At 36.8% G+C, this 16,936-nt stretch overlaps 1 protein-coding gene across 4 annotated transcripts in view; it reads left to right on the forward strand.

Annotated features, from left to right (window-relative positions):
- The first annotated feature begins 1,113 nt into the window (after positions 1-1,113).
- Positions 1,114-16,936, forward strand: part of LOC107559702 (MAP7 domain-containing protein 1) — a 41,913-nt gene continuing 26,090 nt past the window's right edge. For all 4 annotated transcript variants that reach the window (XM_016243598.1, XM_016243600.1, XM_016243599.1 and 1 more), the window contains exons 1-2: positions 1,114-1,260; positions 15,745-15,939. In XM_016243598.1, the coding sequence (XP_016099084.1) occupies positions 1,194-1,260; positions 15,745-15,939 (262 nt within the window). In that variant the 5' untranslated portion in view covers positions 1,114-1,193. The remainder of the gene's footprint in view (positions 1,261-15,744; positions 15,940-16,936) is intronic.

Here is a 16,936-nt window from a genome sequence, read left to right on the forward strand (position 1 = left end):
GAGTCAATGAATAGGAAAGTTCGTGGACCGGATTCGTGACAGGTAGTATACCGTTTTTGGAAGTGTAAAATTCCGGCAACCACAGCTGCTGGTTTTTTACCGTAAATTTTATGGATTTTTTTTACAGTGTAGCTGTCTCTCGTTTTCTGTTTTTGTTTATATTAGATTCTCAGAGTCACTTAGCCACGACGAGAAAGCAATATCCAATCCATTTTGTGTTTCTAATCATTTAAACGTACTGAGACCAATTCAAAACACATTTTACTAAAGTGCAGTGAAGGTGTTTTGAAGGAGACACCAGCAACTTCTTCAAATTGGGCTTCAAAAAAGCCTCAAATATGCCCTTGATCTATCAGTGATGGATGGTGCATGTTAAAATACCTTCAATCATAACCTCTTCACTATCTGTGGTTCTGCCTCCTCTTCTGGTTTGCAGGCCACATTAGAAGAGTTTTTTGATGTAAGATCTTTACAAAGCACTGCACAGATTATATAAAACCCATCAGCATCTACTCATAAACAACCCTGATTTTTGTTTTTAAGCTTATTTGTGGTTTAAGGGGGTCCAATGTGGCCCAACCTGACCGCATTCTCACCTATGTCAGCGCAACAAAGCCTCTTTTTATCCCATCTGCGTCGTTCTCCGTGGCAGCGAGACATAACTTAGATGATTTTAGGCAGGGTACGCAATGAGTCCACCATCACGCCGTATACACATCCCGGGGCTTCTGTGCTGTACAGATCTCAGTTGTTTAACTCATGACTGATTGGATCTACATTTATCTCCAAATGCCCGCAAGCAGGGACTGAAAGCAGTCTGAGAAACTCTCCACCTGACTGCAGTGCATGCTGTTTTTTGACCCATGCGTTATTTTTATGTCTGTTTTAGCTGATCAGCTTTAATCTGCATGTTTTTTAACCATTTGCATGAGTATGTTTTGGAAATGTTGATTATTCACACGAATGTAAGTGGTTCAGTGTAGGTATGCTCCACTAGTTGTTGTTGGCAGGGTTATATCAGTGGCAGCAGATGGCTGATTTGCTTCGTTCTGCTATAATGGCTTGATTTCAACTCTTAAATGCTCTAGTTAAAGTATTAAATAAGAACTGCATTCGGGTGTGTTCATAACTGGGAGTTCCTCTTTTTTACGCGTCTCTTTTGGAGCCTGTAATGGAATGACTGACTGCAAACCATGAACAAAATGGAGAACAAGACTCTAGAGAGCAGCTTTGAAGAAAAACTGACGCTGACAGATAAAGGTAAGTACAACTGAAATAAAAAAAAACGTATAAAATGTCTATGAAACCCTGAATAAACGCATGGGTGGTCAAAAGGACGCAGAATATATTACTAGAGTAGGCTATATGTGCGCATATTTTCAGTCATGTCATAGTGTTTATATTTTGTATGAACCTTAAAGCTTGTTCATTAAGGTTTCTGTGCCACCTGTCATTAAGAAAACAACAAAAGTAGCGGCCCATATGTGCGTGACCTGGATAACGGTTTTTCGCATTTCAGTGAGCATAATTCAGTGGCGTTTAATGTCAGCACTCTTAATTTGATGATTCGGACATTATTTTCGCTGCTATTGTTTGATCATTACTTTATTTCCACGAGAAAAGCATCAGTGAGTTTATATATTAAGAGGTTTCATGGATTTACCGGTGTGCGCAAAACAGCCCTGCTCATGTCTTATACCCGCTACATGTCTATAACAGTCCTTATTCTGCACCAAATGAAAGCCCACAGGGTTTTCGTTGTTGCATCATGATTAATCCAACTATTGCCTTGTTATGATACAGAACTCAATATGATCCTGCAATTAGAAACTAAAAAAAAAAAAAACTTTTCTTAATTGGTGTTTTATATTGTTTGACATTGTTTAAACATCCTTAAAACAAGATTAATTTAATTGTGATGCTAAATTTTAAGAAATTTGCCAATGTGGTAAAATTTTATTATTATATGTTGATTATCTAGTCATATATTTAATAATACCGGCTATCTTTTACTGATAGGACAAAGATACTGATTCCCAACTTGCATTGCTTTGGAGTAATTTCTGTGTAAAGTCGTAATGCCACATAAAACCCAGGCTAAATTATACCTGTTCTGTGTGACCCACCTCAACAGTATCAAAAGATGCAATCGCTGCGTAAATGCCACTTCAGAAATGCTTCTGTGCCACCGTTGTAGTGCAAATTTGATGTTGGTTTAATCATTTTGCATGGGATCATATTTGTAGTATGGGCTTGAAACCCAGAGTTTGCAGGTTTAAATCCCATAAGGCATAATTCATGATCAACAGCTATTGTGTCCTTGTGCAAGGAATTTAACCTCAGGCTAGTTATAATGCAATGTAAGCTGCTTTGAATGAAAGCGTCTTCTGAAATCAGATCAAACCTGAAACCTAAGGATCGCAATTCCTTCGGTTTTACTAGAGTCCTCTAATAAATTACCTTTAATGGCAAGGTCAAATGCTTCCTCGAGATGTGTAGTTGCAGGTATGGCAACATCAGTAGATTGGTGTGAGTTATGCTAAGGAAACAGCTAGTCATTGTCTCACAAGATCTTAGTTTGTGCACATTCCTGTCTCTTGGTATTTGTAGTTTTAAATCAGGCTGTTTTGAACTGTCATACCACATGTATACTTGTACAGCCCTAAACTGTAAAAATGCGCCAAAAGAGGAGGAAACATGTCATCGCATTCCTATATGATTACTGTGTTAAAGACAGATCTCGTTCTCGACTCTCTTGTCCCGGGCTAGTAAACTACAACCTAGCAAACCCCCAGAACACCACAGCAACCATGATGATGAGTATTACATTCAATGCTCTTTCATCGGCATGAATGATAGAGCATTACCTTCAGCTCAACCTGGCAAAGACAGAACTTCTCATCTTCCCAGTCACCCCATCAGTATAGCACCAGTTTACCATTCAACAGGGCACATCAACGATAATCCCATCGAGTTCGGCCAGGAATCTTGGGGTGATGCTTGATGATCAGCTGATCATGCAGGTTTGCACTACATAACATCAGGAAAATCAGACCCTTCCTAACAGAGCATGCAACACAGCTTCTTGTCCAGGCCCTTGTCATTTCTAGTTTGGACTATTGCAATGCTCTTCTGGACCAATCAGACCTCTGCAAATGATTCAGAATGCAGCAGTATGTCTTGTTTTCAATGAGCCCAAGAGAGGTCACGTCACACCGCTTCTCATCTCTCTGCACTGGCTTTCAGTCATGGCTCGCATCAAGTTCAAGTCATTGGTGCTTACCTACAGAACTGCCACGGGGTCCGCACCCTCCTACCTCCGCTCTCTCCTATGCATCTACACCTCCTCCAGAAACCTGGAGTCAGTAAATGAGCGGTGGCTTGTGGTTCCATCACTGAGAGGCACAAAATCACTCTCAAGGAATGTTTTCTTTCACCATACCCTGTTGGTGGAATGACCTAGCTAACTCCATCCGAACAGCCGAATCCCTCACAATCTTCAAGAAACAATTGAAAACTCATCTCTTCCATGAGCATCTAACTGCCTTCGATAATAATAATAATAATAATTAAAAAAAAAATCTATGCCTTCACTTTTTCTCTTATTATCTTCCTGTCCAAGCTTTTTACTATTTTGAAGAATGACTGAAACCTTGTGTTTATTGCCATCTTAAAAGACCTCCCACGTTTTTTTTTCTTGTGTCAGTTATTCATATCCTGTGAATGTGAAGCTGATCTCAGATCAGTGGCAGCTGTATGGCTCACACCTTGGGCCATTTGAGTCACGGACACCAGTGTGTCATTATTATTAGCTCTGATGGAGGCCTTGTCCTGTAGCCTGAGGCTCAGAGAACCAGAGAGAGAGAGAGCGAGAGAGAGAGAGAGAGAGACAGGTCAGAGAATCCTCTGTACAGCAACATTGATTGCTTTGTAGTGAGTGTTTTGGGCGCAGACAGGACCAAGATTCTCCAAGTGATTAAGTCATTTTAACATGAAGAAACACCATAATTTGGCCTCCAAGCTTTGTTTACCCTAAAGCTCAAAATTATGGCATGCACTGATGTTTTAGATCTCAGAGGCATTTCTTTTTAAACTGACAGTGTGCACCTTGAAATTAGAGAGTGATGGTCTTAATCGGCAGTTCTGCTTCCATAATGAGGTGTGGCGTCTGCAGGGCCATGAAGTCAGGATCCAGTTTTTGTTGGCAAAACTGTTTTGTCGCGGCAGCTGAAATGTAAACAAAGTGAGAATTTGCGTGATTAGATCACGTCTTCACTGTTGCACAATGACTTTGTCTTGGCGGCAGGAAAGCAGTGGAAATCTGTCTCCGTCTTACGTAAGCGGGGGCTTGTGACTTCCTTTTGAGTCCAAACATGAGAAAACAGGATCCCCTCAAGGACAGAATATTTTAAATAAAGCTGAATGAATATGTGTTTACCAACATACAGATCTGAAAATGAGGTCAAACTTTGAATAATTTCTGAATAATACATTTCATTGTTGGTGTGCTGAGAGAAATATTTATCAGTTTTCTAATTATAGAGTCAGTATTTTACTATAATGAAACAAAAAGCCATTACAGGTTATGCTTAAAAATAATTTTACCAAGTGAAGAAGTTTTGTTTGGCGAGACACAATGCCTAAAAGAAAGCACTTTTATTATTATTATTATTATTAATAAATTATTTATAAATTGTATTGTTTTCGTTTCATTTATATATATATATATATATATATTATTTTTATTTTTATTTTAAATATTTATTTATTTATTTACTTTTTTACTTAGTAATTTGTGATACTTAATATTTAATAGTATAATATTCTTACTGTGCTTTTTTTTTACAGCTATTTTGATGTTTATTTTGTAAAGTGACAGCCATAATTGTTCAGATTGGGTGACATATATGGCAACAACAACATGTTTTCGCAAAGGTAAAAAATGCTCCTGACAATCAAATCAAGTAGGTTTATTTCTGACCCTGGTTTGTATATGTTGAACACAGTATGTGTTAGTTGTCAGATGCTGTTGTTTAGTGTATGTTAAGGCTGTTAGTATGAACTTTGTGTGGTGCACATATGAAGTCTCAATTAGTTCCCCAGCAGCTGTAGCGTCAGTGTGGTTTTGACGAGAGGCATGTGTGTGTCAGAAAAAGAAAACTGTCGTTAGCATGTGCTTGTGTGTGTGTGTTCACACTCCCATTCGTTGCCTGTCCTGTTGTCACAGGACCGCCTGCTAATATTAGTGCCACAGCTACGCGGGCGGGTTTGGGCCCCTTTGCTCGACATTATTGCCCTATAACACTGATCTAGAAACAGCATTGCCACACCTTAGACTGTTTCAGCAGCCATAATATAATCTAAAACAGATGCAGTATAATTGCTTAGAGAAACATCTATAAGAACAGTGCAGAAAGAGAGTGTTTGCAGCATGTGTTGTGATCTCAGAAGGCGTTTCCTGCTGGGAATGAGTCACATGACTCACATTTTCTTGAATTCTTTCCCTGATGTTCTCACATCTGCTTCTGTTGACCTTCAAAATGAATCTTCTGTCGCTGTAGCATGTGCCACAGGAAGCCACATTAATACTTTCCCCCAAGTGTGTCTGAATAGACCAGTAGGTATTTATAGACACGGTCATATGATGATCCTCTTCACAGAACGCTGCCTGGTCATTTGTTTATATGTTTTAAACATCGAGTCATGGTGCCTTGGCTAGCTGGTGTCATTTCCGCTTTCATCTTGGCTTAGTCAAGGACGCAGGTTGACCGTCCTCCATAAAATGACCTCAGTATCAAGTGTCTCCTAATGGAAGGAGCATGCAGGGAAATCCAGGCAATTATAGAGCATTTCCTCCTAAACATGCAGCGCCTCTCTCTGTTTGGCTGCATCTAGACATTGACAATTAATTTTTATTTGACCGGTATGCTACTCTAAAAGCAGCTTATTGCAGTGCGTGCCTGGAGTAATTTGATGTTTCTGAAGCGGTTGGCTTCAGAAGGTGATAAGGTGTACTGTTTCTTATATTCATCTTAAAATTTACTGAATCAAAACCCTGTGGTTCAAGGATCTAGCCATTAGGGCATTAAATTCACATTCCTTTTATGGCTTTCATCATTTTTAAGACTTCTGACAGCCATTTATACTGCAATATGTCAGAGAGCCTTCACCCTTGATATTTCTGCAGGATCCGCTGTAATGGCAGGCACCATAAGTTTGCTCAGTTTTGCATATTTATATCTGTCCTCTTCTGCTTCAGTGTACACAGACACGGCTAGACGTGACACAGACAAACCTAGATACCCTCTGCTACACTCTTGTCGTGCGTTTTCACTTTTTTAGGTGTCTATTTGTGAGGAAATTGTCCACGGTTTTGCTGTCTGAGACGAATTTCAGGAATTGTAGCAGACATATTTTGTAAAATCTGTGGAAAAGAAATTATACTAGCTTGGAATCAAGTATCAAGTCATTTCATTCGTATCACCTCTTTTGTCAATATTTTAAATTATTCTTTACATTTATATTATTATAACATTTACATTTATTTTATTATTGAAATATTTTCCACCAAAATATTAAGCAGCACAACTGTTTAAACATTGATAATAAGAAATGTTTCTTGAGCAGCAAATCAGCATATTAGAATGATTTCTGAAGGATCATGTGACACTGAAGACTGGAGTAAGGATGCTGAAAATTCAGCTTTACCATCACAGGAATATATTATATTTAAAAGATATATTGCAATTTTAAACAGTTATTTTAAATTGTAATAATATTTCACAAATGACTGTTTTACAGTATGTTTGATCATATAGATGCAGCCTTGGTGAAGTAAAAGACAGTTTCCCTACTCAGTGGGTTGTCATCCCATGACAGTTCATTTAGTTTAGGCCCTATTTTTATTGTTGTGGCCTGCTTAAGCAACCACAATGCAGGCCATGAGATGGGTCAGACTGAGCTGAGAGCACTGCACTCTTATTGTTAGCACAAAGCATGATTAAATTAGCCAGAATATTCTAGGGAAATTTGTTGAGCATTCAGTGGAATTCTGCAGATACTGATTCTGTGTGGACCTGGACATAAATGATATTATGTGCACAATAGTTCACCCAAAAATGAAAATTTGCTGAAAATGTACTCACCCTCAGGACATCTGAGATGTAAATGAGTTTGTTTCTTCATAGGAACAGATTTGGAGAATTATAGCATTACATCACTTGCTCACCAGTGGATCCTCTGCAGTGAATGGGTGCCGTCAGAATGAGATTCCAAACAGCTAATAAAAGCATCACAATGACCCACAAGTAATTCCCACCACTCCAGTCCAGCAATTAACATCTTGTGAAACAAAACGCTGTGTGTTTGTAAGAAACAAATCCATCAATAAGACATTTTAACTTCAAACTGTTGCTTCCAGCTAAAATACGAGTCCATAATCCATAATAACGCTCGTCCTCTCACATCAAAATCCTCTTTTGGCCCATTTTTGGTTGATCTCTGCATATTTCTCTCCTGATTCAGACGAGATTACTTTTTTACTGGAGGAAGCAATATGGATAAAGGACTTGTTTGACGTTAAAATGCCTTAGTGATACATATGCTTATTACAGTGTTTCACTTCACAAGATGTTAATTGATGGACTGGAGTCGTGTGGATTACATACAGATTATTGTGATGTTTTTATCATTCTGATGGCACCTATACTTTTCAGTCCACATTTGCATTATGTTGCACTTTATAAGATTACAAAGACATACATGAGTCATGCACATAGCCTTCTTGTAGCTCATAGAGTGGAGCACGGCACTAGCAAAGACAATTTAATTCACCTTGGATAAAGCATCTGCCAAATGCTTACATTTAATTGTAAAAGTAAGCATTATATTCAGAAATGTGTATTAAGAAAGTAAAAACATTTCATTTGATTTCCCGTTGACAATTCATGGCTATGCTGCTGAAGGCAGATGCCAAAACATGTGGATGGATAGATGTAGGTCACTGCACATGTAAACAAAGTCACTGTGCCGACTGTGCCTTCACGTCCACACACATGGTTTAAGCATGCATATGTACATTTGGATGCTCTTTCCATTAAACCTACATTAAAGAACCTCTTTAATGTAGATTGATAAAATCCCTTAATGTGGCTTATCTGATTTTTACTCATCTTAGCGTTTGGATGCTTGCTGAAAAAAACACCATGAAAAACACAAACAACTGTTGAAAATGTTTGCATATTCTCATATATATATCCTATAAAATATAATGTCTCGTTGGGCCCTGAATGCGCTGAAGTGTTTAGTGATGCTGATTATTTCTAAATGATCAATCTCAACAATCACACACCAAACAAACATGAAGCGTCTCAGTAGGAGACCAATTACCACATGATGTAATATAGCGCTTACAGGCATTGCTGTGATTTAAAACGATTGCCGTTGTTGTGTTTGTTGTGTCTGTACTCGGGGCAACCATTTAGGCTGTGTGGTTGTTATTTTGTGCTATGAGCTGTCTAATGAAGAACAACTTTTAGCCGTGAAGTCAGTCTTGCCCTACTATCTCTCAGCTATATCAAGATATGAGTTGTTTCTGACTGTTTCCGTTTGTGCTAATGTCTGCCTTCATTGAGTGGGAGAGATGCAGAGGGTTCTTAAAATATTAATGGTGTTTGGACGATTCGAGCACTCCTCTGAAGTACTGTGTGTGTCAATGCAGATGTGGGTAACCCAGTTTATCCTGCATATTGATCTGCGAGACAGATTGTTGCAACTCCATTGGATACTTCTGAAGAACCCCAAGAGAAATATGCAATTCCATTGCTGTTCCTTGTTCTATTTTGCATTTCTAGTGCTGTGAACGTACTTGATTTGGATTGAAACATATCTTAAGGGTTGCGTTTAGTCTCGTCACATTACAAAGGCTATAGAATAATACAGATGCTCAGTATTAGACATGTAGAAACAGGTATTATGATTTAGTTAGCAGTGATTTACTGCATAGTTTGTTATTTTGAAGTAGACGGGCAGTTTTGTTTTCAGGGCTACTGAAATGCTGAGATCTTTAGATTGGCAGGAACAGCTTACAGTATTTCAGCTTTGTATAAAATATCAGATATACACAGTTAATGCTGTTTATTCCTACTCCATCAGATGTATAACTGCCTCATTCTCAGGAAACGATGCTACTTGTGGCTGTAATATTCAGGAAAGTTATTCTTAAAGTAATCATAAAAATTGACCATTATAATTCGAATGGATAACTGAGTAAATGATGGTAGTAGTTGAAAAGTTTGTAGTATTTTATAACATTATAAATGTCTTTACTGTCACTTCACTTCTATGCATCCTTGATAAATAAAAGTATTTAACTTTTAAATGAATTAAACAGTGTTGAAGGTCATAATAAATGGCTAATAATGATCTTTATTTAATTTGTTCTTTATGCCAAGAAAAAAAAATCTATAAAACTAATAAATCGTTTTTTCATCCAAAGTTGAACTCTGTGGAGGTTCGAGTGTTTATTAAGCATGTTTGAACCAGTCAGAAAAGATTTATAATTATGTAACTGCCCTAAATATGATGCCAGAAATGTCAAACCATTATTTTCAATGTAGAATCTGAATTTCAATAAAATTAGTTGATGTGGTACAGTAGATGCAAATGATCTGATGTTCAGATAAAAAGCTAAATAAAATGCTTTGTTTCTTTTGCATTATTTAATCTGTCAAATACTGTGACTCTGAGTTCTGAGTTCAGCATCTTCTTAATTATAGCAGCAGCAAGTCATTGGAACACAAATAGGGCACAAATGACACAGTTTCCTGTGAATGAGTTGACTGCCTGCAGGACACTTACAATAAAATTATTAGCAATAAGTATTTGTGGCATTTTAAATGGTTGGAAATATGCACTCTGTTGGTCTCTCTGAGTCTCTCAGTCTCCTTGTTTTGCTCCACTGCTCTCTGACCGTTATGTGCCTGTGTGTGCAGATCTCAGGCGCCCTGTGCCATGTTGTGCTCTGTTGCCATCCACATAGACAGTAGAGACGCATGCCACACATGCCTGAGGTCCGACTGACCCAGATCCACTGAGCCTTGTGCTCTTCCCTCCGCTGTCGACACACACAGACCTGTTATGGACGTGCCACTGACCCACTTCACACCATTGTGTCTGTAAATCCCTTCACCGAGCACATATGCTAATGCAAGAAGCACAGAATGGGGTGTATTTACAGCTGTAGATTTCAATCACATCAGGGTTTTCAAAGGAAAAAGCACTAATAAGATCTTGTTATCATGTCAGTTCTTTCATCTAGATAGGAGTGTGACTAAATAGAGAGCAAACAGAAGTGTCTCCACTTTGTGCTTGATTTCAGTATGAACTCAAATATTTTTCATAAATGTAATAACGAATATGAGTTGTAAGTTTTGTAGCCGTATAATTTAGGTTGTCCCTATAAAATTAGTTTAATTTCTGTCTGGATTTATTCTTCAATGCAGGGTTGTTATCATGAACTAAAACCATTAAATGCACTTTTGTTAATTGAAATAACATTAAAATAAAATTTTAAACTTAAACTGAACAACATTTTTTTTTAAATGATGCTTTGCAAATGAATTGTAATTGTTAAAATTGTAATGAAATTATTACGGTTGTAATAAAATATTTATATTATTTTTCTTTATACTTTTACATTTGTCATTTGTTTATTAGTTTTTTTATATTACTATTTTTATATTACTCATTTTTGTTTTTTAATTTCAACTAATTAGAGTAAGTTTTTATCTAATATTTATATTTTATTTATTTATTTATTTTATTTCAGCTTAATTAAGAATGTTTTTAATCGTTTTAGTTTTAGTTTACCATTTTTTTTATATTACTATTTAGGTCAGGTTTAGTTTTTATTTAGTTAGTAATTTAGTTAGTTGTTTCTAGAAAAAGCATGATTTCTAAATTTCGTTTAGGGTTTTAATCTAATATTTATATCTTATTTAATTTCAACATTATTTCACTATTATTTTATAGTTGTAGTTTTTGCATAGCAACACCCTGGCAACCACCCACAACACCCTTTCGTGGTAGTACATTTTGCATGTCAGAAAATGTAAAGATCTAGTTTTGTCTCATTGCATTTCTTGTCTTATATATATATATATATATATGTGTGTGTGTTTTTATCATTTTTTTTATTACAACCTTTATGAGTTTCATCTCCTTTTATGGCTGATGAGGGATTGTGGGGTCTATTTTTACTGGTAGCTAGAAACTCGATCTGGCTGCAATGGACCTGACAGATCTGTGTCTGTGGTGAGGAGCCCGTCACGTGAACTTTTATACTCAAACCCAGGTGTCTGCATGTTTAGCTGACTGCGGTCAGATGTGCTGAAGCTGCGATGCCCTCTGCTGTGGCTATAGAACTGCCTGCATGAACCAAATCATCAGGATGAAGATTCCTCCTGGCCTTTTCTCTGAAACAGCACAAAGCCTGTCAGGAAGATCTTTCTTTCTCTCTCTCTCTTTTTTTTTTTCCCGGAAATGCCAGACCTCTCTTCCTTGTAGTGAGGTTTTCCCTTGCTGCGTCTCAGATGATCTGTCTGGACATGTCCTAAACCCTTTTTATGTTTTCGTCTTGGGTTTTACTGCTGTTTTTATCTCTTTGCCCAAACATTGTCTCATCCCTGGATCACATGCAATGTTTTTCTTTCTCTTTCAAGCTCACAAAACTTTGGTATTGACCTCCCCCCCGCCCCAGTGCATCTTGGGAGGTTTTGTATTTGTTCCTGTTGCCATGCTGATGAGTAATTAAAGACAGTGTCAACCATTATAATTAGCACAATTGATCTTACCACATTGCTGTTCATCTGGCATTACAACCTCTGGTGGTGCATTAATTCATTTTCAATAATCCAACAATCTGTCATCAGTTTTTTTTTTACGTAATATTATACCTCACAGTCAAATCCCTCTCAAAATGATGATTGTAAATGTGAATGTTATTTTTATTATTTAAATGTCAATTTAAAATTTGTATTTAAAAAAATATTATGATAATCATTTTATTTTACAGTATAGCTTTAAAATTACAATACTAATATCTATAGCTTAATTTCTTAATTTTCAAACCACAGGGAGCATCAAAATAACCTCAAGTCCCCCGTGTGACCCACTTTTTGTGTATTTTACAAACAAATGGAAGGTAATTTCGGTAATTCTGCAGAAGTTTAGCAGGTCTCAATGCAGTTAACGCATCATTGGAATTCATAATTACAGAGTTTGCACTTGTTTCCATGTGCAAGATTTGACGTTTGAACTTTTGACTTCGGCAGTCAGTGGGTGACCTGAAAGATTTCCTAATAAATTAAATCTCCGTCCTAAATTTGCCGTATTGTTCTGATAACAAATCAGTGTCTGCTTATGGTATCTCACGTTTAACATGCTTTATGTAACAGCCTAATTGCTTCTGTGAAGAACTAATTAATTCCATCTCCAAATTAGAGTAATTTAGCATCTGATTAGTGTGAGCGTATCTGTTTCTAAGCAGAAGAAAAATGGCACACTTCTGTTTTACCCGGGACAGATGGCATTTCTTTGTTAACACAGACAGTTTATCCCGTTGGTCTCAGCGGTGAGACATTGGCCTGCTGCTAACCTTTACAGACCGAACATGGGAACTTGACTCCCTCTAAAAAGAGCTCAGAATTGAATTGCTAACAGTGAACTTTATTTACTGCCATATGGTTTTCCCTGAGTTATTTACCGTAGCAAATTCAGTGATTGTCTCTTTGCACTTCTAAACAGCAGTAGCGTCGGTAGACAGTCAAGCATTTGTCTTCCTGTCATGAGGTCGGCCCTAAGAAGATGACAGCTGCACATTGAAAGACAGAATCTTCATCGACCTCAAACAACTGGAGAAACACAGACATGCCCTCTAATCAAAACAAGATGTTTTGACCCACGCTGTCCTCATGTTTACTCTGTGAGGTCAGAGGTCAACTGTTCAACATTAAATGATGATTGTAAATGTGAATGTTATTTTTATTATTTAAATGTCAATTTAAAATTTGTATTTAAAAAAATATTATGATAATCATTTTATTTTACAGTATAGCTTTAAAATTACAATACTAATATCTATAGCTTAATTTCTTAATTTTCAAACCACAGGGAGCATCAAAATAACCTCAAGTCCCCCGTGTGACCCACTTTTTGTGTATTTTACAAACAAATGGAAGGTAATTTCGGTAATTCTGCAGAAGTTTAGCAGGTCTCAATGCAGTTAACGCATCATTGGAATTCATAATTACAGAGTTTGCACTTGTTTCCATGTGCAAGATTTGACGTTTGAACTTTTGACTTCGGCAGTCAGTGGGTGACCTGAAAGATTTCCTAATAAATTAAATCTCCGTCCTAAATTTGCCGTATTGTTCTGATAACAAATCAGTGTCTGCTTATGGTATCTCACGTTTAACATGCTTTATGTAACAGCCTAATTGCTTCTGTGAAGAACTAATTAATTCCATCTCCAAATTAGAGTAATTTAGCATCTGATTAGTGTGAGCGTATCTGTTTCTAAGCAGAAGAAAAATAGCACACTTCTGTTTTACCCGGGACAGATGGCATTTCTTTGTTAACACAGACAGTTTATCCCGTTGGTCTCAGCGGTGAGACATTGGCCTGCTGCTAACCTTTGTTGGTTCCACAAAGAACCATTCAGTCAAAGGTTCTTTAAAGAACCATCTCTTTCTTACCTTTTTATAATCTGAAGAACCTTCTTTCACCACAAAGAACCTTTTGTGAAACAGAAAGGTTCTTCAGATGTTGAAGGTTCTTTATGGAACCATTTAGACAAAAAGGTTCTTCTATGGCATCGTGAAGCACCTTTATTTTTAAGAGTGTAGGCTTATTGGAAGTTACCTAGCTGGGACTATTTTCAGGCGCTGCGTAATATCATTGTAATATCATTATTACAGCTAAAAGTGCTACCGCCAGACCCAGAGATCGGCTGAATGGATTTGAAACCGGTAAAACTCAACTGTTTAACTCTAGGGGAGTTGGAAAATGAGCCTATTTTCAAAAATAGTGGAGTGTTCCTTTAATGATACTAAAATAACACTGATCCATATCTTTTAAGTTGAAATTGATTGACTATATTTATTTTTATTTGACAATTGTGTTATATTAGAATTTTTTTTAAATGTTGTTTAAACGTGTAAATGAGGCAATATCTAATTTCTAATTCTAATTCTAAATTTGTATACATTTCCAGAAGAGAAATCTGAACATTGGATAAAGGCAGGTTTGGAATTCTTGTCTCTCTCTCTCTCTCTCTCTCTCTCTTTGAATTACTTCATAAATCAACATCCAGAAAATAAATAAATAACATTTCAACTAATGTTTTAAGAATAAAATATTATTGATCAGGCAAATGATATTTGAACAAACTCTTCTATAAAAACCTTCGAAATATCAATGCTAATAAAACACAGTACATGAGAAAAAATATATTGTAACTGAAATCTACAGATGCAAATAGTAAAAACTTAAATGTGTATTCAACTAATCAACTGCCTGCAGTTCCCTCATAAACCTCAGGTTGGAAAACCCTAATATAGGCTGTAATTTTGGTTCACTATAGATAATTGACTTTGATCAGTTTGATGTGATTAAGAAACATTTAATGCTTTTGCAAATGGTTTCTTCATATAGCTATTGTTTAGCTGCATTTGTTACAGATGAAAATTACTGTTTGCCAATTTTCAACTCTCTCTGCTGAGCAGCGTCTGTTTGAAGCCGAGATGAAGCTGTTGGCTTGAAGCCACCCGTCTTTTTATTGCTCTTCACTTTGTCTCTCCAAAGGGTCTCACTGCTCAAGCAGACCTTCAATGCGTCTGAAGCTCTTTTCTGCATCTGATGAGAAGAGAATAAACATATTTAGTCAGCTGTTAAATGAGCAGTCACTACTGATCCTGTTATCTAATTAGATTCATGCCATGATCATTATCCAAACTCATCTGAAGGGCAGCAGTCATGGATTTCTGCAGTATAGCATTCGACTAATCCTTCAGAAGCCACTAAATCCAATCCATTTTTCACTAGGTGAAAATCTGATACTGCATGCTGGAGCATACAAATTACTGAATTAACAGTCCTGGAGATTCTGTGTTGATGCACACGAGTCCTTGAAATGATGCTGGAGTTTCCAGGGAATGATACTTGAAATCATGAGGGTGGTTAATGTATATCCCATGCAAAAATTGACCATGGTAACCATAGTTTTAACATTGTTATTTTTGTGATTAGTGTTTTGCAGATTATAAAGCTATCAGCTTGTTTGTCTGTTTATTCCACAGCATTAACAAAAACCTTAATACAGTCGCAAAATTATAAATTTTCCCCCACATCAACATTTTCTGCCAAAAAATAAATACATACATATATGTATACATACAAATAAGCTCTACAGAAGTCAATTGTGTCATTATTCAGCTCAATTTAGCTCAGTGTTGCAGTTCAGTTCAATAACTGTGTCAGTGTTGCAATGTTCATCAATTATGATAGTGGTTAGTGCCAAATTACCAGTATTATAGTATTTTATTACTATCAATTTACTCTTACCCTGGTAAATCTTTGGTTAGTTTTCAAAGTATGATTCTAATTGGAAAATTCTGCTTTATGTCCTTAATGTAAATTTATGTTCTTTTTATCTCTTTCTCTTTTTCGTTTCTCTCACTCCTCCAGTTCTCACATCTCCTCCAGGGACGAGCGGCACGCTTCAGAAAGAGAATGAATTGGACAGTGAGATCCTGAAAGCTGACGACACAACAGTCACAGACTCTTCCCTCATAACAGACCCTCCCTCAAAAACAGAACCAATCAAATCAGACCCGAGACACAGCACACCTGGATCCATCCCCAACCCACTGGCAAAAAAAGGTGCAGTACACCACAATACACGTTTTCAGGTGTTGAATATCAGTTTTGTCTATATACATTTTTATTATATTGAAGAAGAAAACTCAGCCACCACCACATATCTATCTATCTATCTATCTATCTATCTATCTATCTATTTATCTATCCATCCATCCGATATGTAATAAATAAATAAATATAATAAAACCCAGCATGGCTGTGTATCAAAGCATCAGCCGAACCTTGGGCTGTGTATGTGTTTGGGGAAGGTTTGCTGAGTGTTCTCGAACAGTCTCGAGTGTATAAGGCTTAGTCAAGTCCTTTTGATAGTGGGCACGGGGCAGACCGGTTGCCATGGCAACAGTTTGATTAGCTGAGAAAGCGTTGCATGTATAATGCATTACAAGGAGGACACGCTTAACGAGAAGAATGGATAGATGAAACACTGATGCATGTGTCTTAATTGAATGAGCATCCTTTACATGCGACTGTATGATCAGAATAATACCTGACTCACAACATTTCTCTTCAATGGCGTGGGTTAAAGCACCTCTGCAGTTAAAGAGCTGGAGTCACACTTATCTTGATTGAATCAATACACTGCTGAGGCTGAGAAGAAAATGGAAAATGTCAGTTACAAGCCTCTAATTTGTCAGGGAAGAGAAATGAAGGAGAGAAGTAGCTTGAGAGACAAATTACTCAGCATATGTCTTACCTACCGGGTCAGCCAGCTCTCATCAGATTAAAAGCACCATACTTTACACCTTTTGTAGCATTTTACAAATCTTTCCCCCCAAAAGTTTAGTTAGAGCATCATCATTTTTCCCATTCTCTCTCTATTCCTTAGAATTTTAGAGGTTGTTTTAGCTACTGTACCTTTAAGACTACTGCACAAAAATTATAGATTAATCTGTGAAAATATGCCAATTTATCAGTGAAATAAACATAAATACAAAAAGGTTTTATATATATATATATATATATATATATATATATATATATATATATATATATATAT

Source organism: Sinocyclocheilus grahami, unplaced genomic scaffold (genome assembly GCF_001515645.1).
Source record: "Sinocyclocheilus grahami isolate Dianchi unplaced genomic scaffold, SAMN03320097.WGS_v1.1 scaffold695.1, whole genome shotgun sequence".
Classification (NCBI taxonomy): domain Eukaryota; kingdom Metazoa; phylum Chordata; class Actinopteri; order Cypriniformes; family Cyprinidae; genus Sinocyclocheilus; species Sinocyclocheilus grahami.